Genomic DNA, 25,758 nt, shown 5'->3' with positions numbered 1-25,758 from the left:
GAAGCAGCCTTGCGGCCGCTTCCTGCTTTCATGGGGAAAACGGCCTTTTACACGTTCGGGAAGGCCTCGTAAGAAAGGGGAGTGTCTCCCCTTTCTTACGAGGCCTTCCTGAAAGTGTTTCCTGGCCCCCGATCGCAGCACAGCTGCGATCGGGGGCCAGGAAACCCCACTAGACACCAGGGATTTCACTTTTGGGGGGCGGCCCCCCCCCGGAAAACGGGCCACCCCCCCCGGCATAATTTTCTTTAAAAAAAAAAAAAAGGTAGGTGCCCCCTGGGGCAAAAAAAAAAAATGTAAAAAAAAAAAATGAAATGACGGGGTCGCCCGTGGGCAGGGTGACCCCCTGTGGGGGCAATTTTTTTTTTTAGATGTTGTAGGGTTTCCCTGGGGGCCATTTTGGCCCCCAAGGAAACCATACAACAACTAAAAAAAAATATATGTATATATCTATATATATATATATCTATGTAGATAGATATATCTAGGTACATGGATATATCTATAGATATATCTATGTAGATATATATTTATATATATATATATATATATATATATATATATATATAGGTAGATCTGTATCAAAGAGATTTATAAAGCGCGCTACTCACCTGTGAGGGTCTCAAGGCGCTGGGGGGGGAACGGGGGGGAGGGAAAGGGGCTAGGAGGTTCACTGTTCAAAAAGCCAGGTTTTGAGGCCCTTCCTGAAAAGAAGTATTTTTTAGGTCTTGCGAATGTGGGTTGTGAGTGCGTTCCATGTTTTGGGTGCAATGTAGGAGAAGGATCTGCCCCCGGTGGTGGTGTGTTTGATGCGGGGGTCAGAGGCGAGAGAGAGGTCAGCTGAACGGACGTTTTGTGTGGGGGTGTGGAAGGTGACTCTCGTTGAGGTAGGCAGGGCCTGTGTTGTGGAGTGATATGTGTGTGAGGATGAGGATCTTGAAGGTGATCCTTTTGTCAATGGGGAGCCAGTGGAGGGATTTGAGGTGTGGAGAGATGTGTTCGTGTCGGTGGAGGTCGAGGATGAGTCGTGCTGCTGAGTTCTGGATTCGTGTAGTTTGCACTTGAGTTTTAGAGTGGTGCCGGCGTAGAGGGCGTTTCTGTAATCAAGCCTGCTGCTGATGAGTGCGTGAGTGACAGTTTTTCTGGTCTCTGTGGGGATCCATTTGAATGTTTTTCAGTATACGGAGTTTGTTGAAGCATGAGGAGGTAAGAGCGTTGATTTGTTGGGTCATAGAGAGGGAGGAGTCTAGGATGATGCTGAGGTTGCGTGCGTAGTTGGCGGGGGTGGGTGCAGGGCCTAGCGTGGTGGGCCACCATGGGGGGTCCCAGGTTTTTTTGGTGAGGGCCAAAGAGGATTATTTCGGTTTTGCTTGAGTTGAGTTTCAGGTGGTTGGCTGTCATATATACATCACTTTTGTCAATATGTGTGTGGTTTCCCTGGGAGGAAAGGGTCCGACTTGTCTAGTGGCAGTTTTAGTGCCATAAAGAAGCGCAGAAGGTTTATATGCCTACTGCAAAGAGCACATCTGTATTTTATGTAAATAGCTGAGTACATTAGTAAAGTCTATGGAGAGATGAAGGGCACTTTTGCTGGGTGGTAATGAGGGAATCCGAGGAGGAGGGAGTGGGAGCACCAATAATGATTGTTGGACTGGGCGCAGGAGGTGCTAAAGACTGTGACGAATGGTATGTGACAAGGTGTTTTTTGAGTGTCTTGAAAGTACGTGCTGATTGAGGGAAGAAGCGCAGGTAAGGTGGCCTCTACTGTTGCACGTATCTCACACACACCATCGATTTTGTGACTGTCTACGTAGGCTAGTGTTTTAGAGCAACAGTTTAGCCAATAGCAGAGATGGCATCTTGATGGATGACTGCTGCCTGCACTCTGGTTATAGAGGACCGCTCTGACATAGGATCAGAGACTGAGACATCAGATACTGAGACAGCATCTGAGGGATAGGACAATGGCGCAGACTCTGGGAGTGATTTTTCAGTCAGAGGAGTCCCATTCGAAAACTCCTCTTCCAGTACATTATGAGGGAGGTGATGAGGACAGTCCTGCTGTCCCTTCGCAAGCTGTTCGTGCAACTGGGTAATAGTGGGTTAGGCCAACTCAGAGAGCAGGTGAATGCGGCGGCAAGCAGAGAGAGAGTGCTCTCTTGGGAGCTCACCAATTTAGTTCAGCCCCAAATTCCACCACCCAAATCATATTGTGGAGACATCAAAATTGTCTATGGCAAAACAAACTGGTTTTGTAAGGCAGGCACCTGTGTTTTTGGTCCTGGATTCGGCGGCCATATAGAGAAACACACTAAACCCAAACATTTCTGGAAACTAGACATTCGGGGAAGTCCACAGAGGTGTGACTTGTGTGGATTCCCCAAAGTTTTCTTACCCAGAATACCCTGCAAAGCTGAAATGTTGAAAAAAAACTCTATTTTTCTCGCATTTCTGTCACACAAACTACAGGAATATGCTGGGATCCACAACATTCCTACCACCCAGTGACTCCTCACCTGTCCTGATAAAAACACTACCCCACTTGAGTGCCTACACCTAGTGCCTGTGTCAGGAATGGATCACCCCAGGGTCAACAGCTGCCTCACGTAAGGACCAACATTGACCGTTGTGTGATCTATTCCTGTCGCAGGCACCAGGCCTAACCACACAAGTGAGGTATCATATTTATCGGGAGACTTGGGGGAACGCTGGGTGGAAGGAAATTTGTGGCTCCCCTCAGATTCCAGAACTTTCTGTCACCGAAATGTGTGGAAAACGTGGTATTTTAGCCACATTTTGAGGTTTGCAAAGGATTCTGGGTAACAGAACCTGGTCCGAGCCCCACAAGTCACCTCATCTTGGATTCCCCTGGGTTTCTAGTTTTCAAAAATGTGCTAGTTTGCTAGGTTTCCCCAGGTGCCGGCTGAGCTAGAGGCCAAAATCCACAGGTAGGCACTGTTTTCTATGAAAAAATGTGATGTGTCCACGTTCTGTTTTGGGGCATTTCCTGTCGCGGGCGCTAGGCCTACCCTCACAAGTGAGGTATCATTTTTATCGGGAGACTTAGGGGAACGCCGGGTGGAAGAAAATTTGTGGCTCCTCTCAGATTCCAGAACTTTCTGTCACCGAAATGTGAGGAAAACTTGTTTGTTCGATGGCATCTGTCGCTGTAGATACGCATGTTCTGCAATAGCTCGCCATCTGGTGTTGGGCCGGAGTGTTACAAGTTGTTTTTCTTCGAAGAAGTCTTTCGAGTCACGGGACCGAGTGACTCCTCCTTTTGTCTCCATTGCGCATGGGCGTCGACTCCATCCTCGATTGTTTTTTTTCCGCCATCGGGTTCGGACGTGTTCCTGTCGCTCCGAGTTTCGGAACAGAAAAAATAGTTAATTTCGGAAGATTTTCGTCGGTATTGTTGCGTTCGGGATCGGCATACTTACATTCAACACCGCATCGAAGATCGAAGAGCTCCGGTGCCCTTCGGGGTAATTTTTCGATCCTCCGTCGGGGCCTGGTCGGCCCGACCGCGTGCTGAAGAACGCCGATGGAACGGACCCCGTTCCGTTTCTGCCCCAAATGCCACAATAAATACCCCTACACAGACCAACACTTGGTCTGCAACCTGTGCCTGTCACCTGAGCACAGCGAAGACACCTGCGAGGCCTGTCGTGCGTTCCGGTCCCGAAAAACACTCCGAGACCGTCGAGCCAGAAGACTTCAAATGGCGTCCGCGCCGACAGCCCACCGAGAGTTCGAGGAACAAGAAGAGGAAGGTACCTTCTCGATCCAAGACTCAGACTCCGAAGGATTCGACGATACACAAACCGTGAGTAACACGTCGAAAACCACACAGAGGAAGATTTACAAGGCCCAGGGGACGCCACTGCCACCAGGCCATGGCTCAACCCATAAAATCGGTGACCGACCGTCGGCACCGAAAAAGGCCCAAACAGTGCCGAGATCGTCCGACTCCGGTCGAGACACCGGCACGCAGCCTTCTCGGGACCGAGAAAGTGCTGGAGACAAGCCTCGACACCGAGATGCCGGTGTGGACACGGCTCGACGCCGAGACAGCGGCACCGAAACAGATCGACGCCGAGAGGTTTCGGCCCCGAAAAAGAAAAAAGTCACCTCGGAGCCGAAAAAACATGCAGACAAAGTTTCGACGCCGAAACAAACTGCAAGCGACCCAGCTTCAGGCTCTTATACAGAAGAGCACTCGCTAACCTCCCAAATGCAGAAGCATAGGTTTGAGGAAGAGCTACAAGCAACTGATGCGGACCATACGCAAAAGCGTATCTTCATTCAGCAGGGGACAGGAAAAATAAGCACCCTTCCCCCCATTAGGAGAAAGAGAAGGTTGGAGTTCCACACGGAACAAGCACCACAACCAAAAGTGGTGAAAAGAGTTACACCACCACCCTCTCCTCCGCCCGTGATTAACGTTTCACCAGCACAAACGCCATCACACTCCCCAGCTCACACCACCATGAGCCAGGGTGACCAAGACCAGGACGCATGGGACCTATACGACGCCCCAGTGTCAGATAACAGCCCAGAGGCATACCCTACAAAACCATCTCCACCAGAAGACAGCACCGCGTACTCTCAGGTGGTGGCTAGAGCAGCACAATTTCACAACGTAAGCCTCTACTCAGAACAGGTCGAGGATGATTTCTTGTTCAACACACTCTCCTCCACCCACAGCTCCTACCAAAGCCTGCCTATGCTCCCTGGTATGCTCCGGCACGCAAAAGACATATTTAAGGACCCGGTCAAAAGTAGGGCAATCACACCAAGGGTGGAAAAAAAGTATAAGCCGCCTCCTACAGACCCGGCTTTCATCACAACACAGCTGCCACCAGACTCTGTTGTTGTAGGAGCAGCTAGGAAAAGGGCCAACTCTCACACATCTGGAGATGCACCACCCCCAGATAAAGAAAGCCGCAAGTTTGATGCAGCTGGTAAAAGAGTCGCAGCACAAGCTGCAAACCAGTGGCGCATCGCGAACTCCCAGGCACTACTTGCGCGCTATGACAGAGCCCACTGGGACGAGATGCAACATCTCATTGAACATCTGCCCAAAGACTTCCAAAATAGGGCAAAACAAGTGGTTGAGGAGGGACAGGCCATCTCCAACAACCAGATCCGCTCCTCCATGGACGCTGCAGATACAGCTGCACGGACAATTAATACATCTGTAACTATCAGAAGGCATGCATGGCTCCGAACGTCTGGATTTAAACCAGAGATTCAACAAGCAGTTCTCAATATGCCTTTTAATGAAAAAGAACTGTTCGGTCCAGAAGTGGACACAGCGATTGAGAAACTCAAAAAAGATACGGACACTGCCAAAGCCATGGGCGCACTCTACTCCCCGCAGAGCAGAGGGAATTACAGCTCATCCCGTAAAACGCCCTTTCGAGGGGGGTTTCGGGGTCAAAGCACACAAGCCAGCACCTCACAAGCCACACCGTCCAGTTACCAAGGACAGTATAGAGGAGGTTTTCGGGGACAATATAGAGGAGGGCAATTCCCTAGAAATAGAGGAAGATTCCAAAGCCCCAAAACCCCTACTACTAAACAGTGACTCACATGTCACTCACCCCCTCCACACAACACCAGTGGGGGGACGAATAGGTCATTATTACAGAGCATGGGAGAAAATCACGACAGACACTTGGGTTCTAGCAATTATCCAACATGGTTACTGCATAGAATTTCTACAGTTCCCTCCAAACATACCACCAAAAGCACAAAATTTAACAACACACCATTCCAATCTCCTAGAGATAGAAGTGCAGGCACTATTGCAAAAGAATGCAATCGAATTAGTGCCAGACACACAAATAAACACAGGAGTTTACTCACTGTACTTTCTGATACCAAAGAAGGACAAAACACTGAGACCAATCCTAGACCTCAGAGTAGTCAACACTTTCATCAAATCAGACCACTTCCACATGGTCACACTACAAGAAGTACTGCCATTGCTAAAGCTGCACGACTACATGGCAACTTTAGACCTCAAGGATGCTTATTTCCATATACCAATTCACCCATCGCACAGGAAATACCTAAGGTTTGTATTCAAAGGAATACATTACCAATTCAAAGTACTGCCTTTCGGATTAACAACCGCACCAAGAGTCTTTACCAAATGTCTAGCGGTAGTCGCTGCACACATCAGAAGGCAGCAAATACATGTGTTCCCATATCTAGACGACTGGCTAATCAAGGCCCATTCGTTAATAGAGTGCTCAAATCACACAAATCATATCATACAAACCCTCTTCAAACTAGGGTTCACCGTCAATTTCACAAAATCCAAAATTCGGCCACGCAAGGTACAACAATACCTGGGAGCCATAATAGACACATCAAAAGGAGTAGCCACTCCAAGTCCACAAAGAATTCAAAATTTCAACACCATCATACAACGCATGTATCCAACACAAAAGATACAAGCAAAGATGGTATTACAACTCCTAGGCATGATGTCATCATGCATAGCCATTGTCCCAAACGCAAGACTGCACATGAGGCCCTTACAACAATGCCTAGCATCACGGTGGTCTCAAGCACAGGGTCACCTTCTAGATCTGGTGTTAATAGACCGCCAAACTTACCTCTCGCTTCTGTGGTGGAACAACATAAATTTAAACAAGGGGCGGCCTTTCCAAGACCCAGTGCCACAATACGTAATAACAACAGATGCTTCCATGACAGGGTGGGGAGCACACCTCGATCAACACAGCATACAAGGACAATGGAACGTACATCAAACAAAACTGCATATCAATCACCTAGAACTTCTTGCAGTTTTTCAAGCACTAAAAGCTTTCCAACCAATAATAGTTCACAAATACATTCTCGTCAAAACAGACAACATGACAACAATGTATTATCTAAACAAGCAGGGAGGGACGCACTCCACGCAGTTAAGCATGTTAGCACAAAAAATTTGGCATTGGGCAATTCACAACCAAATTCGCCTAATTGCACAGTTTATACCAGGGATACAAAATCAACTCGCAGACAATCTCTCTCGAGATCACCAACAGGTCCACGAATGGGAAATTCACCCCCAAATACTGAACACTTATTTCAAACTCTGGGGAACACCTCAGATAGACTTGTTTGCGACAAGGGAGAACGCAAAATGCCAAAACTTCGCATCCAGATACCCACACAAACAATCCCAAGGCAATGCCCTATGGATGAACTGGTCAGGGATATTTGCTTACGCTTTTCCTCCTCTCCCTCTCCTTCCTTACCTGGTAAACAAACTCAGTCAAAGCAAACTCAAACTCATATTGATAGCACCAACTTGGGCAAGGCAACCCTGGTACACAACGCTGCTAGACCTATCAGTGGTACCCTGCATCAAATTGCCCAACAGGCCAGATCTGTTGACACAGCACAACCAAAGGATCAGACACCCAGATCCAGCATCGCTGAATCTAGCAATCTGGCTCCTGAAATCCTAGAATTCGGGCACTTACAACTTACCCAAGAATGTATGGAAGTCATAAAACAAGCAAGAAGGCCATCCACCAGGCACTGCTATGCAAGTAAATGGAAGAGGTTTGTTTGCTACTGCCATATTAATCAAATACAACCATTACACACAACTCCAGAACATGTAGTGGGTTACTTGCTTCACTTACAAAAAGCTAACCTAGCTTTCTCTTCCATTAAGATTCACCTTGCAGCAATATCTGCATACCTGCAGACTACCTATTCAACTTCCCTATATAAAATACCAGTCATTAAAGCATTCATGGAGGGCCTTAGGAGAATTATACCACCAAGAACACTACCTGTTCCTTCATGGAACCTAAATGTTGTCCTAACTAGACTTATGGGTCCACCTTTTGAACCCATGCACTCCTGCGACATACAATTCCTAACCTGGAAGGTGGCATTTCTCATCGCCATTACTTCCCTGAGAAGAGTAAGCGAGATTCAGGCGTTTACTATACAGGAACCTTTTATACAACTACACAAAAATAAAGTCGTCCTAAGGACCAATCCTAAATTTTTGCCAAAGGTTATTTCACCGTTCCATCTAAATCAAACAGTGGAACTTCCGGTGTTCTTTCCACAGCCAGATACCGTAGCTGAAAGGGCACTACATACATTAGATGTCAAAAGAGCATTAATGTATTACATTGACAGAACAAAGAACATCAGAAAGACTAAACAACTCTTTATTGCATTTCAAAAACCTCATGCAGGAAACCCAATTTCAAAACAAGGTATAGCCAGATGGATAGTTAAATGCATCCAAATCTGCTACCTTAAAGCTAAACGACAGCTGCCCATTACACCAAGGGCACACTCAACCAGAAAGAAAGGTGCTACCATGGCCTTTCTAGGAAACATCCCAATGCAAGAAATATGTAAGGCAGCCACATGGTCTACGCCTCACACATTCACCAAGCACTACTGTGTAGACGTGTTATCCGCACAACAAGCCACAGTAGGTCAAGCTGTATTAAGGACATTATTTCAGACTACTTCCACTCCTACAGGCTGATCCACCGCTTTTGGGGAAATAACTGCTTACTAGTCTATTGCAGAACATGCGTATCTACAGCGACAGATGCCATCGAACTGAAAATGTCACTTACCCAGTGTACATCTGTTCGTGGCATCAGTCGCAGTAGATTCGCATGTGCCCACCCGCCTCCCCGGGAGCCTGTAGCAGTTTGGAAGTTACCTTCAATTATTTATATATGTATCATCTCAACCTTAAATAAGTGCATACTTAGTCACTCCATTGCATGGGCACTATTACTACAATTCAACTCCTACCTCACCCTCTGCGGGGAAAAACAATCGAGGATGGAGTCGACGCCCATGCGCAATGGAGACAAAAGGAGGAGTCACTCGGTCCCGTGACTCGAAAGACTTCTTCGAAGAAAAACAACTTGTAACACTCCGGCCCAACACCAGATGGCGAGCTATTGCAGAACATGCGAATCTACTGCGACTGATGCCACGAACAGATGTACACTGGGTAAGTGACATTTTCATTTTTAGCCACTTTTTGAGGTTTGCAAAGGATTCTGGGTAACAGAACCTGGTCCGAGCCCCGCGAGTCACCCCTCCTTGGATTGCCCTAGGTCTCTAGTTTTCAGAAATGCACAGGTTTGGTAGGTTTCCCTAGGTGCCGGCTGAGCTAGAGGCCAAAATCTACAGGTAGGCACTTCTCAAAAAACACCTCTGTTTTCTTCCAAAAATTTTGATGTGTCCACGTTGCGCTTTGGGGCGTTTCCTGTCGCGGGCGCTAGGCCTACCCACACAAGTGAGGTATCATTTTTATCGGGAGACTTGGGGGAACGCCAGGTGGAAGGAAATTTGTGGCTCCTCTCAGATTCCAGAACTTTCTGTCACCGAAATGTGAGGAAAACTTGTTTTTTTAGCCACTTTTTGAGGTTTGCAAAGGATTCTGGGTAACAGAACCTGGTCCGAGCCCCGCAAGTCACCCCTCCTTGGATTCCCCTAGGTCTCTAGTTTTCAGAAATGCACAGGTTTGGTAGGTTTCCCTATGTGCCGGCTGAGCTAGAGGCCAAAATCTACAGGTAGGCACTTTGGAAAAAACAGCTGTGTTTTCTATAAAAAAAATAGGATGTGTCCATGTTGTGTTTTGGGGCATTTCCTGTCGCGGGCACTAGGCCTACCCACACAAGTGAGGTATCATTTTTATCGGGAGACTTGGGGGAACACAGAATAGCAAAACAAGTGTTATTGCCCCTTATCTTTCTCTACATTTTTTCCTTCCAAATATAAGAGAGTGTGTAAAAAAGACGTCTATTTGAGAAATGCCCTGCAATTCACATGCTAGTATGGGCACCTCGGAATTCAGCGATGTGCAAATAACCACTGCTCCTCAAAACCTTATCTTGATCCCATTTTGGAAATGCAAAGGTTTTCTTGATACCTCTTTTTCACTCTTCATATTTCAGCAAATGAATTGCTGTATACCCAGTATAGAATGAAAACCAGCTGCAGGGTGCAGCTCATTTATTGGCTCTGGGTACCTAGGGTTCTTGATGAACCTACAAGCCCTTTATATCCCCGCAACCAGAAGAGTCCAGCAGACAAAACAGTATATTGCTTTCAGAAATCTGACATCGCAGGAAAAAGTTACAGAGTAAAACATAAAGAAAAATGGCTGTTGTTTTCAGCTCAATTTCAATATTTTTTTATTTCAGCTGTTATTTTCTGTAGGAAAACCTTGTAGGATCTACACAAATGACCCCTTGCTGAATTCAGAATTTTGTCTAGTTTTCAGAAATGTTTAGCATTCCGGGATCCAGCATTGGTTTCACACCCATTCCTGTCACTAACTGGAAGGAGGCTGAAAGCACCAAATATAGTAGAAATGGGGTATGTCCCAGTAAAATGCCAAATTTGTGTTGAAAAATTTGGTTTTCTGATTCAAGTCTGCCCGTTCCTGAAAGGTGGGAAGATAGTGATTTCAGCACCAGAAACCCTTTGTTGATGGCATTTTCAGGGAAAAAACCACAAGCCTTCTTCGGCAGCCCTTTTTTCCCATTTTTTTGGAAAAAACTAAATTTTCACTGTATTTTGGCTATTTTCTTGGTCTCCTCCAGGGGAAACCACCAACTCTGGATACCATTAGAATCCCTAGGATGTTGGAAAAAAAGGACGCAAATTTGGCGTGGTTAGCTTATGTGGACAAAAAGTTATGAAGCCCTAAGCGCGAACTACCCCAAATAGCCAAAAAAGGGCTCAGCACTGGGGGGGGAAAGGCCCAGCAGCTAAGGGGTTAAGGGGTCTTTTCTCAGCTTCTACTCATTTTTATGGGTGAGCACAAAGTGCTCCGTCCATTCTGTAATCTCTCTTTGAATTGAAACCACGCCCATGCCACGTCAGTCACTTAGATTGGTTCGTGGGCTTGCCTTTTAAAATCCGCTTGCTTTCATTTGTGAAAGGCATGCATACGTCATGCCTTTTCCGGTGTTTAGCCCACCTACACAGCACCAGTAAAGTACCAAAAACATACGAGGCTCAATGTTTTCAGCCTGGAGTCCAGACTACTTTATCTGTTTATTTTTTCACGCAGCGCAATCGTGCTGCATTTTACATAGCGCGGTCACACTGCGTTTTTTTTTGTTGCTTTACAACGCTAATAGCTCTAACTCGAACAAATGCGAGACCCGTTGCATTGAAAATGCTTGTTTTTGTTGTTTTTGCTCGTGGGCACTATTGTCAAAAGATGACAATTAACTTCTTCGAAATGTGCCAGACCTAATGCATTGTCAAATGCTTGTTTGTGCTGGTATTACTTTCAACAAGATGATGCATTAAATGCTTCCTCGCTAACTATGTACGTAACCTCTCAAAGAGAAAAAGCTTACAGGATTTCAATTCTCAATCATATCAGCCTCTTGTTTTTAAGAATACCTAAAAATGTAACAAATAATAGCGCCAATCCCATTTGCAAGCACTTACTAGTCAATAAATGTGCCCTCTTCTCTTTATGTGACGAGTTGCGCTCTTGTCGTTCACAGAAAATCAATCAGAAATTTATCACCCAGAAGGAAGAGTTCCACACACTGCAGAGCATTGTGCTCCATGAGGTGGCGAACAATGTGGCGGGGGTCAGGAACTCTGCCACGGAGGCCTTGCTGTGGCTGAAAAGGTAAAGGCTTCCTTAGGCTGTTCCTTTCTTATTTCTGTACCGGACAGGGCATCCCTGCACATGGGGAGGATGCACAGTGTGGGGCGGGACTGACTATCAATTCCTCCTCCAGCAGAGCTCAACTACTATTGACAGTTTATAGATAGCTCAGCCGATTTCTTTTGAGATTGTATGAAGAATCGTCGACTGTGAACCCTATTGCTATCCAGTTCTCAGCTACTTTGTAACTAGGTTTGTGCTATACTGTATAAGTGCAACAGACATGCATAGGGTGCATATGTGCACTTAACTAGGGTAAGTTGGGTGATCTCTTGAGTGCTCTTTACAGTATGGCATTGGGGAGGCTTTAGACCAACCCGCCTGACTCTGCAGTGGAGCATGGCTGCATAATATGTCCCCTCTTCATGACTTGGGTACCAGCACTGGCCCCAGCTCTGCCACCGATATATCGCAGCCCATGGAATCTTTCGCCTCCTCGCCATGGCACAGTCAACTCAACTGCTCTGTTCCTTTTCCTTCCACAGGGGGTTGAAGTTTCTTAAGGAGTTTCTGACGGAAGTAAAGAACGGGGAAAAGAACATAGACACTGCGCTCAGTAAGTGAAAGTTTAGTCTTTTAGAGTTGTTTTATCAAATGCTAAGAGGAAGATGTGCCAACCCTGTGATCACTTAGCAGGGACACTGCTCATCTCGCAGAGCATTGCCTTCTTGCAGAGATAGGACACACTCCCCTTTGTTTTCCAGATTTTCTGCTGCTGCCCATCGGTGTAGATTTGACTTACGGTTCTCCTAATTCTCATGCAGTGTTTGCTTTTTTGACAACACAAGTTCATAGGAGGCTTTTTTGCTGCTTATTTTTTATTAAAGGTTTTCACTGGGTTTTACCAATGTAGAAGGCACCACCCTTTCTTTGAATTGGAGCCTTTGTTCTTGGAGGCTTGTACTTGTGACACCGTTTACCATGAAACTAAATACAGGACTTTTTAAAATAAAGATTTCTTGCCTGATTTAAGAGGGCGTCCCTGAGGGTAGACCATGTTGCCACTTACAGAGGGAGAAAGAATGGGCCTTCATACTTTGGTGCTCACAGGTGTATGGGATTGCTCTCTTTACATAGTGCTTGAGTAGCGGGAGGAAGCTTTTGAAGACTCTGACATTCATTAGGGAAGTGTGGCACAAGGATCTTGCAATGCTTGCAAGTGACACTCCGGGATTAGCACTTGGGTCTTCGGGATCCACAGTCCATAATTTAATCACTATTACTTGACAACCCTGGTAGAACCTAACTATTTTAAATGATTCTTAATTCAGAAATATTTTATGGCTCAGCTTTATTGCCATTTGAATGAGCAACAGTAACTGCAGCCATCGGCATCTATTTACCAAAAAGCCAGGAGTTGTAGAAGTGACCTCACACAGACTCTGACCATAATCCCATCAAAGAAAGTGACATCATATGACAGTGAATCTTCCCAACAAGTGATGTCCCTTAACTTTAATGCGGGTGAGATCAAAATAACTGACAATGCTGAAGATCTATATTTACTTTGTGGCTAAACTAACAACACAACTCAAATGTCTCTTTTGGATACACTGATACTAGGGTGCTGTGAATCTTTGAAAGTGGTGGGGTGTAATATAACATGTGTCCTAAACTGTAGTGAGCAAAGCAAATGTGCCAGATGTCTTCTGGAAAGGTTTTGGGGATAAAGGGCGGGGGGTTCTTCTCAAAAGGTGCTATGATTGTCTCTATATTCCAAATGTAACCTCCCATTATGCCAGAGCCAGCATGTTGTGTCGGGTGCCCCCTTATGGCAACAGTTATATACAGTATGTCAGTCCCAGAATGTTTCTGTCAATGGTAATTCTATAGCACTGGTGACCCTTATGTCAAATTTTACCTCCAGCATGTTAGGCATTTGACATTTTTGTCCTCCTCTGCGCCGCTGCTTTACTCCTTTGTCAAGAACCACCTCCAGTGTGCTAATGCAAGCATTTTCCTATGAGTGTTCCATATGCAAAAAATCCCTCTAGTACACCTGCGCGAGTATTTCACCATGGGTGTCCATTATGCCAAGAATCACCTCCGGCATGCAAGTGCCACTATTCCTCCATGGGTACTCAGAAAGACAGTGTGCCAGATGTCTTATGGAAATGTTTTGTTTTGTCTTTCTCCCACCTTTTCGAGGCTCGTAAATATTTTAAGGAACAAAAATGCAAGCATAGTGGCTTCTGGTTAAAGGCAAATAGTTCGAAGTTGCATTGTGTGATGAATACACCGTGAGTGTCGGAGTGAAATGCACCCACCAAAAATGAGACTTCGTGAGCTGCACACACCACTTCTGATTTCACGGCAGCTAATGCAGCTGTGCAAAACTGAACTCTCCAGATGTGTAGTTGGAAGACGCCTGCCCACCCAAGAGCCATCTGCTTTTCCAAAACTGGAGGTGAAATGGTCAGTCACTTGTTCAGTAAATAGTTCATAATGACCTTCGAGTTGACAAAAGAAAGACTGACACAGCAGAGGCTGTCACCATAACAGTGACCGGGTATTGGTTCTAGTCCTTTGTGTTCTACTCATAACTGCTATGAAACTGTGAAAGCATTTTCCTGAAAACTGGTAGTCAGTTCCTGCGATTGTCAGTTGAATAACTCGCTAGAACTTAGACCTACTCTAGAGTTTTGGAAGGCCTCTTTCAGTAGTTACAAAGGAAAGCATGTAGCCAGTTCTTTTTTTTCCATCCACTACTTACATTTTAGTTTGTGAACTCTTTTGCTTTTTTTTCTTCCGTTCAGTAGAAGATGCTGTGTTGGCTGCATTGGATGTTAATCTCACCTTGACACTGAGGTTGACCCAGTACTCAAGTCTCTAACCCAGGGACTTCATGCCACAAGCCAGTGTCATTGCAAGCGATTTCCTGTGTGATCGGGTATCGCTTGTTTCTGTAACTGTCCCATCTGATATAGACCTCTAACCGCAGTTTTCTCACCTTTTGAATTCTTCCCCAGTGTAGGAAGCTCCCTCTTGAAATAGTGGACTAAAAAGAGATACACTGTGCAAAGAGTCCATGCAATGCCCAGAGGTATGACAGAGCACAAATGACATCCAAAATGCTCTCTTCTGTGGTGGTGTGGGCGAGCAGCTAGGCATATCCGAGGGTAGTGCTAAGCATGTAAGACACACTCGTACAGAAAGAGAGAAACACACTCAATAAAGAAATCCAACACCAATTTATAAAAATAACATATACTTTTATATAACTTTTGATACCAAGATCACTGGAATCAGGTGAGTACTTTTCAAGTTATGAATTTGTACAGTTTTGAAAAGTTGACACTTTGTGCATTTTTCTCAAGCTGCAATGTTACTCTATGGGAGAGAAAACAATACACGGCAAACGGGTATTCCACAGCAATTTACAGGACTGTTCTCTAGGACTAAAGGTGAGTATTGGCCAAGGTCCAAGGCCAAACCAACTGGTCACCTCGGGAGGCTCTGGGGCCTCCAGGTGCAGAGGTGTGTTAAGGCTCGGGTGTCCGACTCAAGTCAATGGGGATTGGTCCGGTCACAAAGATGCTGCAGGGATGGACTGAGGGTCCAGTTTGGTGACCCACCAAGGGGGTTCAAGTCTTGCGTTGCTCAGGGACGTAGGGTCACCAGTGTTCCTGTTCTCTGGGAAGCCGGATGCAGAGGTAGGTGGTTTGGACTGTTTGGTTTCCATCACTGGTGGCGGTCACAGTAGAGGGGACCTGCAGAAAGAGACTGCAGGCATGCACTGGGGGGGATCCAGTCTGACCAAACCAACAAGTGGGCTCCGGTCTCACAGGGCTGGGAGACGTGGGGGGACACCCTTGGTTCTCTTCTCCTCGGCCCGGGATGGACGGATGCAGAGGTGTCCTGAGGCTCTGGTCTTTGTCTCCCAGTCACTTGCGGTTTGGGAGAGGGGGGTCTGCAGAAAGAGGCTGCAGACGCCATCAGGAAGTCCACAGTGGGTGAACTCAAGGTGGTGTTCATCTCTGGAGGTCCTGGGAATCATGCTGACACTGTTGACCCCCTTCAGCTCAGGCTAGGAGACAAGGTTGCAGTGGTGTTATCAGGCATCGGGTTTTAGTGGTCCTGGATCCTCACAGTTCTTCTTTGATTGCCTGCAGGGAAGAAGCTCCTCTGCTCCAAGAGTGTTCTAAGACTAGTCAGTCAGCACACCGGTAGTCAGTAGGTTTTCAGGGGGCCCTCTGGGTGCATGTAGTAATAAATCCATCACTTGAATCAGTGAAGGCTTATTAATACGAGATGTTTGGTACCAAATATCTCTAATTTCAGAGAAGCCATCATGTAGCTGGGGGAACTCTTATTGACCAGTGTCCAGCACATGTACTTAAGATGGCTACCCTGTTCACTTACTATGTCTAAGAATCGATGAAGACATAGCATGGGCATATCTGCTCTTGCAGATATGTCCACACATGTAATATAATGCACCCTGCCTTAGGGCTGGAAGGCCTGCTGTAGGAGTGACTTACAGATATTACATACAGTGTTTAGGGGACATGGCACACAGGCTATGTGCCATGTCGCAATTTAAATTTTTGGAGCACCTTGTCATGCAGTCTGCAATGGCAGTCTGCATGAGGTTGGTGCTGGGTCCCTTAGAGTGGCACTGATTCTATATTCCTCAGTGGTGAGTCCAAACAGGGTTCCCTTCATGAGGTAGGTCAAAGGACTCCGCATCTGTCTCATCAAGTGTCAGGAGTCTATCCATGCACTTGTCCGAAAACAGCTCCCAGAGTAGAGAGCCCCAATATGTTTTGTTGAGTTTATTCACTCTGCAAGCCCTCTCAAAGGCTGTTAACCATGTGGTAATATCATCAACTTCTACATATTTGAGGACAATCCCTTACGCTACTTTAGGGTAAAACACTGCTTCTTTCTCCATGTTTAAGTTGTTGCTGCCACTAGAGATGGGTCCTAGGCCCATCTCAGTCATTTCTTTTTCTATAGCCAAGAGTTTAGCTTCCAACTCTAGTCTCCTAGCCAATTTTTGAAGTTCAGAATCCTCTTTAACTTAATCTGGGGTACTGTCAGAAGTGCTTCCAGTGGTGTTACTGTCTGTGGGATTGCTTAGAGAATCCAAATGGTCTTCAGGATCCTCTTCCCATTCTCAGGATGGGTTTCTTTACTTGCCATGGCTCTATCGTTTTCTGCCAGCAACTGCTGCAGATGGGCTTAATGAGTTTAGACATCATGGCAAGTTTCCATTCTTGGCAGAGGGCCTTAAGTTGGACCAACATAGGATTTTTGTAGGGGCCCAGGTTAAGCTCCTGGGAGTAGCCTGCTGCCTCAGTCATGGTTTTTAGAGCACTGGGGGGCTTTTTAGTAAGTTCGAAAAAATCTACCAGACTATATTTGTCAAGGGGGGTAACTATCCAGGATACTTTCTACATTTCTAAACAACAAGAACTGGGGGACTTAAACAAGACCATACATACCACATTAAAATTTGGAAAAAATGAATCACAAAATTCGAAACAAAATTTTGGCAACTAAATTCAATTGTAGATTCTTTAGTGGAATCACAATACTGACAGAGTGGTACAGTACATGGAATCTTCCAAGTGGTGTACCATCTTGCGGAATATTTGAATGTCCGGGTGGAGGAACACAGCCGTTGGCAGCTAGTGGATCATGGGTGGCAATTACTCCCAGAGGTGGACAAGGTCGACATGTCAGTAGTTCTGCACTTTGGAGTTTCCAAGGTTTCTCTCTCTCTCTCTCCTCTCTCTCTCCTCTCTCTCTCTCCCTCTCTCCCTCTCTCTCTCTCTCTCTCTCTCTCTCTCTCTCTCTCTCTCTCTCTCTCTCCCTCTCTCTCTCTCTCTCTCTCTCTCTCTCTCTCTCTCTCTCTCTCTCTCTCTCTCTCTCTCTCTCTCTCTCTCTCTCTCTCTCTCCCTCCTCCCTCTCCCTCTCTCTCCCCCTCCTCCCTCTCCCTCTCCCCCTCCTCCCTCTCCCTCTCTCTCCCCCTCCTCCCTCTCCCTCTCTCTCCCCCTCCTCCCTCTCCCTCTCCCCCTCCTCCCTCTCTGTCTCTCTCTCTCCCCCCCTCTCTCTTTCTCCCCCTCTCTCTCTTTCTCCCTCTCTCTCTCTCTCTCTCTCTATCTCTCTCTCTCTCTCTCTCTCTCTCTCTCTCTCTCTCTCTCCCCCTCCTCCCTCTCCCTCTCTCTCCCCCTCCTCCCTCTCCCTCTCTCTCCCCCTCCTCCCTCTCCCTCTCCCCCTCCTCCCTCTCCCTCTCTCTCCCCCTCCTCCCTCTCCCTCCCACTCCCCCTCCTCCCTCTCCCTCTCCCCCTCCCCCTCCTCCCTCTCTGTCTCTCTCTCTCTCCCCCTCTCTCTCTTTCTCCCCCTCTCTCTCTTTCTCCCCCTCTCTCTCTTTCTCCCCCTCTCTCTCTCCCTCTCTCTCTCTCCCCCTCCCTCTCTCTCTTCCTTCCCTCTCTCTCTTCCTTCCCTCTCTCTCTCTTCCTTCCCCTTCTCTCTCTATCTCTCTCTCTCTATCTCTCTCTCTCTATCTCTCTCGCACGCATTCCACCTATAGTGGGACTCCGAACTTCTGTATGCCTTCCCACCAATACATTCCTGGCTGAGTTCTGAAGAAGATCACGAACAATCGGGCCCAGGCCATCCTAGTGACCCCGGATTGGGCACAGAGAATGGTATCCAGAGCTCCTAGGCATGAGCATCGGTCCTCTGATCATCCTGCCTCTCTGGGAGGATCTGTTGTTGCAGCAACAAGGCAGAGTTTTACACCAGGACCTCTGCAACCCCGCCCTCATGCCTGGGGTTTGAGTGGCGAAAACTGAACACCTTTGACTTTACTCTGAAGGTGATTGATGTCATCTTGACAGACAGACGTCCCTCGAAAGAAAATGCCCCTGGTTTGGACACATTTGTGGTTTGTGCAGCGCACAACAGAAAGACCCCCTCCAGGCCAAGTTATCTGATGTTCTCTTGTGTGTGATCTCCTCACCCGGCAAGGCTTTGCACTAGGGACGGCTAAAGGGTATCATTCTGCTCTTTCTGCCTTCTTACGGGCACTGGCCCAGCCCTCATTATTTAAATCACCTGTTTTTGATGCGTTTTTAAAGGACTCAGCATTAGTCCTCCTTCTCCCTTTATGTTGAAGCAGGAGCTGTATCTGGTCGTCACATATTTGATGTACACTCCTTTTGAGCACTGTACAGCTCTCCATTGCGACTTCACTACTAGGATAGTATTCCTAGTTGCTCTAGCATTGGCACTGTGAGTGAGGGAGCTCCAAGCTCTTTGTGTCAATCCTCTGTATACCAGCTTCTTAGGAATCCTGGTTTTGCAGACTCGTTCATTATTCCTTTTAAAAGTAATGACGGCGCTCCACGTCGGACGGACTATCTCATTATTGGTGTTCTATTCTCTGCCTCACCCTTGTAAGGAGGAGGAGGGACTCCGTCACCTACACCCCAAAGAGTGTTGCGCTTTTATAGCAATCATACTAGAGAACACTGAGTGGAGATCAGCAATTTTTGGGGTCTGCAAGATCGAAACAGGGCAAAGCCTTGCAGAAACGGACCATCTCTAGCTGGATCATGCTCTGTTTTAAGATCTTCCACGCATTGGTGAAAATGCAGCCTCCAGAAGTGTTAAAGACTCCTACCGATAGGGCCAAGTCCGCTACCTCTGTCTTGGCATGCAGAGTTCCTGTCCTGCACATTTGTCAGGCAGCTAAGTGGGCATCCCTCCTTACAATCATGAAGCACTACTGTCTGGACAGCCAGGCTCTCTGAAAGGGGTATTTTGCCAATTGGTCCTACAGGACTTTGTGGTTTGAGCCAATTGACAGCCCCACCTCTAAATATGTATTGCTTTGATTTCTATTCAAACTGTGAAGAATGTGCAGTTAGAAGTCTCTATCAGAAGTACAAGTTACTTACCTTCAGTAACACTCTTTCTGGTAGAGACTCTCCCTAACTGCAGATTCCTCACCAGCCCTCCCTTCCTCCTCGTTCTGTGAATTGGACTTTATCCATTAAAAATATCCAAAGTCTAGCAATCTCTACACTGGTCGACCCAATTTGCTGTTGGGGCTCTGTGCCTGGGGACGTGAGAAACCTTAAAAACACATGAGCGGCGCCTTATTTGCCCCGCATGTTGTTTCCATAGAGGAACAGCCTCAGTGCCGAGCCTCATGGCACCACTTGGTGGAGCTTGGAGATACTACTTGGAAGTTTCTGGATCCAGTCCGACGGCTGGGTAAGGAGTCAGAAGGTGAGGAATCTGTAGTTAGATAGTCTCTACCAGAAAGAGCGTTACCAAAAGTAAGCAACTTGCTAATTTTTATTAAACGTCCGTAAACTCTTTCATGCATCACTCCAAGCTCCTTGGAGCCTCCTGCAGATTTATGAAAGCACTATGTTGCACGATCGCACTGTTGAAAAAATCTATTGATAACCGCCTGCTCTTTGTCTTTTGTTTTTAGGCATTGCCTATGGTAAAACACTACGGCAGTACCACGGATGGGTTGTGCGAGGAGTTTTTGCGGTAAGCGCTGCTTAACTGTTTTCTCAGGCAACAAATCTAATTTTACATCTTTGCAAAGACTTAAAATTGTCCAAATAGCTTTTTAAAGCTTGGTTTTCTCTGCAATCTACCGTTACTGGCAGTTCCCCTTGGTGTCATTGTCCCAATTACTTCATAAGCATCAAATATTTAGATTATAATGATTTGCAGACACTTTTATTTTAGGATTTGGCATAGATGAGTTTCTGCTCATAGACCTAAATGGTGCTGAACTTAAGTGCACCCATTTTTGCATTGTATGTATTGCTTGCCTCCATTTAGTACCTTTCCTTTTATTGATATGATGATTTTTGCTTTTGAGTTACTGGGTAAAAGTGTCCAGTTTGAGTTTCCATCTTTTGATCTCTATGTCCATAAATGTTTGGAAACACTGCGTGAATCTTTGTAAACAATCAAGTTTGCATTGTCGCATCACATATTTGGTTTTACACTTAGTGTAAATGTTTGTAAACTTTAGAAGTAAAACCAAGCACAAACTCAAGTGTGTAAAACTCGCACACTGGTGGGCCCGTCTATAACACTTCTCACATAGAAATATAGGCCTCAAGTTATGTTTGATTTAAGAATTAGAGAAGTATTTGTGAATACCACACAATACCACGTCCCAAAGTCAACATCTTGGAAGGCTCTACTGTAACACCTACTTCATGGGTAGGGCTATACAAATGTCAAAAATCTGTCAGGCAGGCAGGTATGGTGAAACCATAACACAGAGTAATGTTCTCAAACAGCAGTTAAAAGATATAACCAAGGATTGCAAAGGCAAGATGACACCCATGTTGCATAGAAATACATACCAGAAGTTTTGTGGCGCCCCCAAAAACATACATTGTGATGTTTACAGACATCTTATAGCCAGGGCTACATGAATTATCCAATTCTGTGGTCACAATATAATGAGTTTGCTGTTGATTTTAACACAAGCATTGTTTATAGCTCAAACAGATTAAAAGTTACACTGCCACAATTATGTTACTGCACAGTGGCAAGTCCTTTGCAAAGGTTAACTGGTCAGCTTTCAGGTGCAGGTGCTATTTGAAACCTTACAGTATTAACATGTGTTAACATGAGAGAAGTCAAGTGATTCTGCCACAAACTATGCTGCATTGCATCACATAATCCATGTTCTCAAACAGCAAATATTACACATCAATAAACCGTGTGGCTGCAGCATGCAGTGTGGGCAGCCGAACAAACATAAGCACTCCATACACGTACAGATCACAAGTTACAGTGTGTTCCAAAAAACCTACAAAGAGGTTCGCGAAGATGGTTTAACATGCATGTTTTTTTACTTCTAAAATATGAGCCAATCAAGATATTGTTTGTAAACAACTCATAAGAAAAAGGGGACTTATGTGACATTATTACTTCGTGTTGATGAATATCGCATGAGGAAAATTCTCACCTCGACTGTTGTAAGTGCTAGGAAAGTTTAAAAACAAATTAAATGACCTCAAAACATAAAGTTAGGTTGAAGTTAAACTTAAGTTTAACCAGTTGTTAATACTGGGCACAACAGAAAACCTCAAAAGGCCACACGTTCCTCAGTTAAGATCAAATTCCACTGTTAAGATAGTAAGTTGAGCTGATTTCTCCAAATGTATTCCCTTTCCTACACACATGCAAGGCTCTCCCTTATTTCAAACCTCCATTAACTCGCATTGTTTCATTCCCCTCGCCTCTAGCTGGCACTGAAGGCAGCTCCTACTTACGACAACTTTGCGGCCGCACTGGCGGTGGCCGAAGATGGTGCCTGGAAGCATGACTTTGAGCGCGCTATGCAGCGGGACCTGGGCATTTACCTGCCGGCCATGGGAAAGCAGCTAGACCTGCTTGACACACTGTACGAAGAGTACAATTTGGAATCGGATGAGGTGGTGTGACCCTCATGGAACTGGGACTCATGGTCTGATCCAAATACTCTCTAAACTCAATCTTGTGCTCCGATTTACCCCGATACAGATCATCTACGGTTGAACACAGCTTCCAGTGCCTGTTGGCCTCTGCCTAAGAAAACCTAGGTGCTATGGTTTCTTAAATGTGATACCAAATCATAGGGAAACACCTCTTCATTTTCATGTCACCTTCTGCTAATAAGGGCAGGTTTTGTCTGATATTGGTGATCAACTATTCACTTAATCCTAGGTATTTAAATATAAACCTAAAGGAATTATTCAACCCTTGTGGCAGACGTCAGTATTTTGCATATCCACCAGTGTGGATGTCTCTTTGTACTAAAGGGAGTTTTAGGTGCAATCTCCCACAAATCGCATCAAAACGTTTTTGAAACTAGGGTCCCAATTAGTTTCATTGCCCTGGGAAGAGATACTGGCTATTGAAAATTCTCTGGACATGACTAGAAGCGGGAATCAAGGTAAAACTTCCTATTTTCAGAAGATTTATTTGTCCCTGTGTGTTAGGGATTGGTTTATGCAGTTTAAACTGTGGCACATTTCTTCCAGGAAACCCAGAGGTCTCTTCCCTGACTGGGAAGTCCATTATCTGACCCAGCAATTCTGCCTTGAATGTTATCGATGTGCGTTATACAAGTGTTAATGACAGAACATGGCAGCCTCTAGCTCTGAGACCACCATCATTTTAACTTTTAAATCACTCCTGTCTTTGATGGAGAGAAAAGGGACATCAGTGTATAAAGAGGACTTGGCTATAAAACTTGTCTTTGTTTTGTGTCGTATATTGTTTCATGCTAGCAAAGAGCCCATCTGAAGGCCTGGAAAGCAATTTTGGCTGCTTGGCAGGGAGGGCTGGACTGCATCAACGTCAGCCTTTTTGAGTTTTGGGAAATCTAGATAATTGAATTTCTCAGCTACCCTATTCTGATGTTATGTTTGTGAGGGTGTTTCTGAAATGTCAGACCAAAACCATTTCTAGAATTTTTGCATATGCACTGCTTTTTTTAGACTGACAGTTCAGCATTCATTCATTTTTTCAGAAATTCACAGAAGCGTCCACTAGTGTAACTTGCTAGTATTCAGCTCAACGTGGAATTTCACATTATTCTACAGATTAGCTGCAGTCAATAAAACCCAGAGCTTTCTGCAAGGTCCCAAGTTTTTTGGATCTTTTTTATTTTTATTTTTTAGAACATACAACGCTGAGTCTGCTGCGAGAATCCAGTGTTTCACATTGATTTTGTGCCCAAGCTGGATGAGTTTGTCTTGAATCATGAACGCCTAGTTGGTCCCATGCAGCTCCAATGCTTTGAAGTATTTCTTGATTTTTGGCTCTTTTGTGTGTTGATGGTATCATGGCCTGAAGACTTGTCTGATGTGCAGTCATACCAACTTTAGGGAGTGAAGTCAATAATCTAGCAAAATTAACATTTAATGCATGGTTAATATTTATTTTTCTCCCACTCAGTACCAGTTAAAACTCATGTGCCTTTGGTGGCAAAAATATTTCCAGCCGCATCATTACGTTTTGAGATAGTGATGTGGCTGGAATCTTTTTTGCCACCTTTTTTAAGTCTTGGATACTTATAAATGGTGGTAAAACCTTAGCAATGTGGGCATTTACTCACAAAGGATATTTCCAGGCTTGCTTAACATTTTGCTCTTGAGCTACTAATGCTTTGATCAAGGTGCTGTGTGCCAGAAGTTACCAATACTTTAGGACCTTGACGGCAATCTTGAGCTGTGGCTCTGCATTGAGACAGCACACAGACTTGAGATATGTTGGTGAGATACCAGCCGGGGTGGGCATTCTTCGTGAGAGATGGATCATGCAAGACGGCTAGTACATGGCTCTGCTCATGGATATCACATGGATGTTACAACCTCTCCTTTTATCCTCCTGGAGCTTCCGCCTTAAAGAGACACCATGGAGAGTGCACAGCGTCACATTTCTTCCCTTATCACATTGATGCATCAGTATTTAGGGGCTCAAACATCAATTTCTTCCTCCTATTACCTCACCTTTCCTGTTTGCTTATTTCTAATTTTGGTCTTGTTTATGCCATATTGGCCCTCTTTCCCATGCATTTTAGCAGGAGATGTCTTTTCTTTGGAGAATTATCCAGATTTTTCCAGGGAAGTATATTGATAATTTCCCCAAAGTTTTTACTACCAAGTTGAAAACAGCTTTCAGTGGATTCTGTATTGACTGCCTCCCCCCACACAGACCCTTATTCAGGAGTCCCTTATATTCCAGTCTCATGTTTGTGATGCTACTTTGGTATATCATCACACCCAACAGTCCATTGTCTCTGGTGTTCATTTTGCAAACTTAAATTCTCCCCTTCTCTGGGTTTCCCAGGAACCTTTTTGTGGCTTTCAACATGTTCTGAATTCAAATTGGCAAGAATAACTAACTTTTGAAGAACTGCCTTGAATGCTGTCTTTACACATATCTCTCGCTCACCTGCTTCGCTCACCTTCCAAGAAAACACCAGTCCATGTGCCCAAAAATAGATTTTATGTACCACAGCCTAAAACTGGTTCATTTTGCACAAGTAGTATCCGAGGGAAACTGGTCATTATTTACAGCTGACCACGAAATATATGCACTTATTTTGTAACGTGGCAAAATTAACTTTAATTCATTATGTTGCTTCTAATATTTTTCTTTTCTGTATTTATTAAAGAAAGAACTTTAAGGGAAATCCTTAGCACTGAGTAAATGTTACATGTTTAAATAGTACTTTGTTTTTATATGGGGTTTAATTAGTATTTTTGTGGGGTTTTTTGTTTATCAATGGGGATTGTGTTACATTTTGGTTCTTGTATGGGGTTTGATTATTTTTTGTTGTTTGGAATTGACAGCATTTTTTGTCTTGTTTGGGAATTGTATTTTTGTTCTTGTACTGGATTGATATTTTTTGTATGTTTATAGTATACGTGCATTTGTTATATGCAATTCGATTTGAATTTTTTTTGTATGTGGTCCCCGAAGGGCTGTGCACAGACCTGGGTTTACAAATGCCCGGGGGATAAAAATACTCTTTTGGACACTAGTAACACTTGTAAAATTAGATATTTACTTTTAATAAAAATTAAAACTCCACACCATTGTCTGTCTTTTATATGTTGATACTCACTTGCATTTCCAAGTAAGGAGCTGAAAACTATCAAACGGCAAGGGCTGAGGCAGTAAAAAAGTGGACATAGGTTCTGTGCACTGTAATTACTTCAATTTTTTTCTTTTTATTCCGCTCACCTTAAGCTGGCATGGGACCTCTATAGCTGCTTCCTTCCCTTCTGTCACCAGCTTAGATTGAGGGTGGTGTGGGTCTGGCTCTGTTCCACCTTCTCCCCAGTGTCCCAGTCTGTGTCAGAAAAGCCTAGTCTAGAATTTAGAGGCAGAAGGGTCTCAGCAAGAAGATATATGACTAAGGAACTCTTTCGGAGCAGCCAGGATGCTATTCAGCATGAACACAGTACACATCCAAAGCACGTCCAGTTGCACTTTGTAGGATATCCACTTTTTCTGTGTGGTCACACACAATTTTTTATTTATTTTTCCCTCCC

The 25,758-nt window shown here is 45.1% G+C and overlaps 1 protein-coding gene across 1 annotated transcript in view; it reads left to right on the top strand.

Moving 5' to 3' along the window:
• PLEKHA8 (pleckstrin homology domain containing A8) overlaps nucleotides 1-25,294 on the top strand; it is a 117,545-nt gene extending 92,251 nt beyond the window's left edge. The window contains exons 11-14 of the mRNA XM_069212097.1: nucleotides 11,544-11,674; nucleotides 12,199-12,269; nucleotides 20,169-20,230; nucleotides 21,958-25,294. Coding sequence (XP_069068198.1) covers nucleotides 11,544-11,674; nucleotides 12,199-12,269; nucleotides 20,169-20,230; nucleotides 21,958-22,155 — 462 coding nt within the window. The 3' untranslated portion in view covers nucleotides 22,156-25,294. The remainder of the gene's footprint in view (nucleotides 1-11,543; nucleotides 11,675-12,198; nucleotides 12,270-20,168; nucleotides 20,231-21,957) is intronic.
• Nucleotides 25,295-25,758: the final 464 nt, after the last annotated feature.

Source organism: Pleurodeles waltl, chromosome 10 (genome assembly GCF_031143425.1).
Source record: "Pleurodeles waltl isolate 20211129_DDA chromosome 10, aPleWal1.hap1.20221129, whole genome shotgun sequence".
Taxonomy (NCBI): Eukaryota; Metazoa; Chordata; class Amphibia; order Caudata; family Salamandridae; genus Pleurodeles; species Pleurodeles waltl.
The sequence above is the reverse complement of the archived record's forward strand: the minus strand, read 5'-3'. Positions and strand labels throughout refer to the sequence as shown.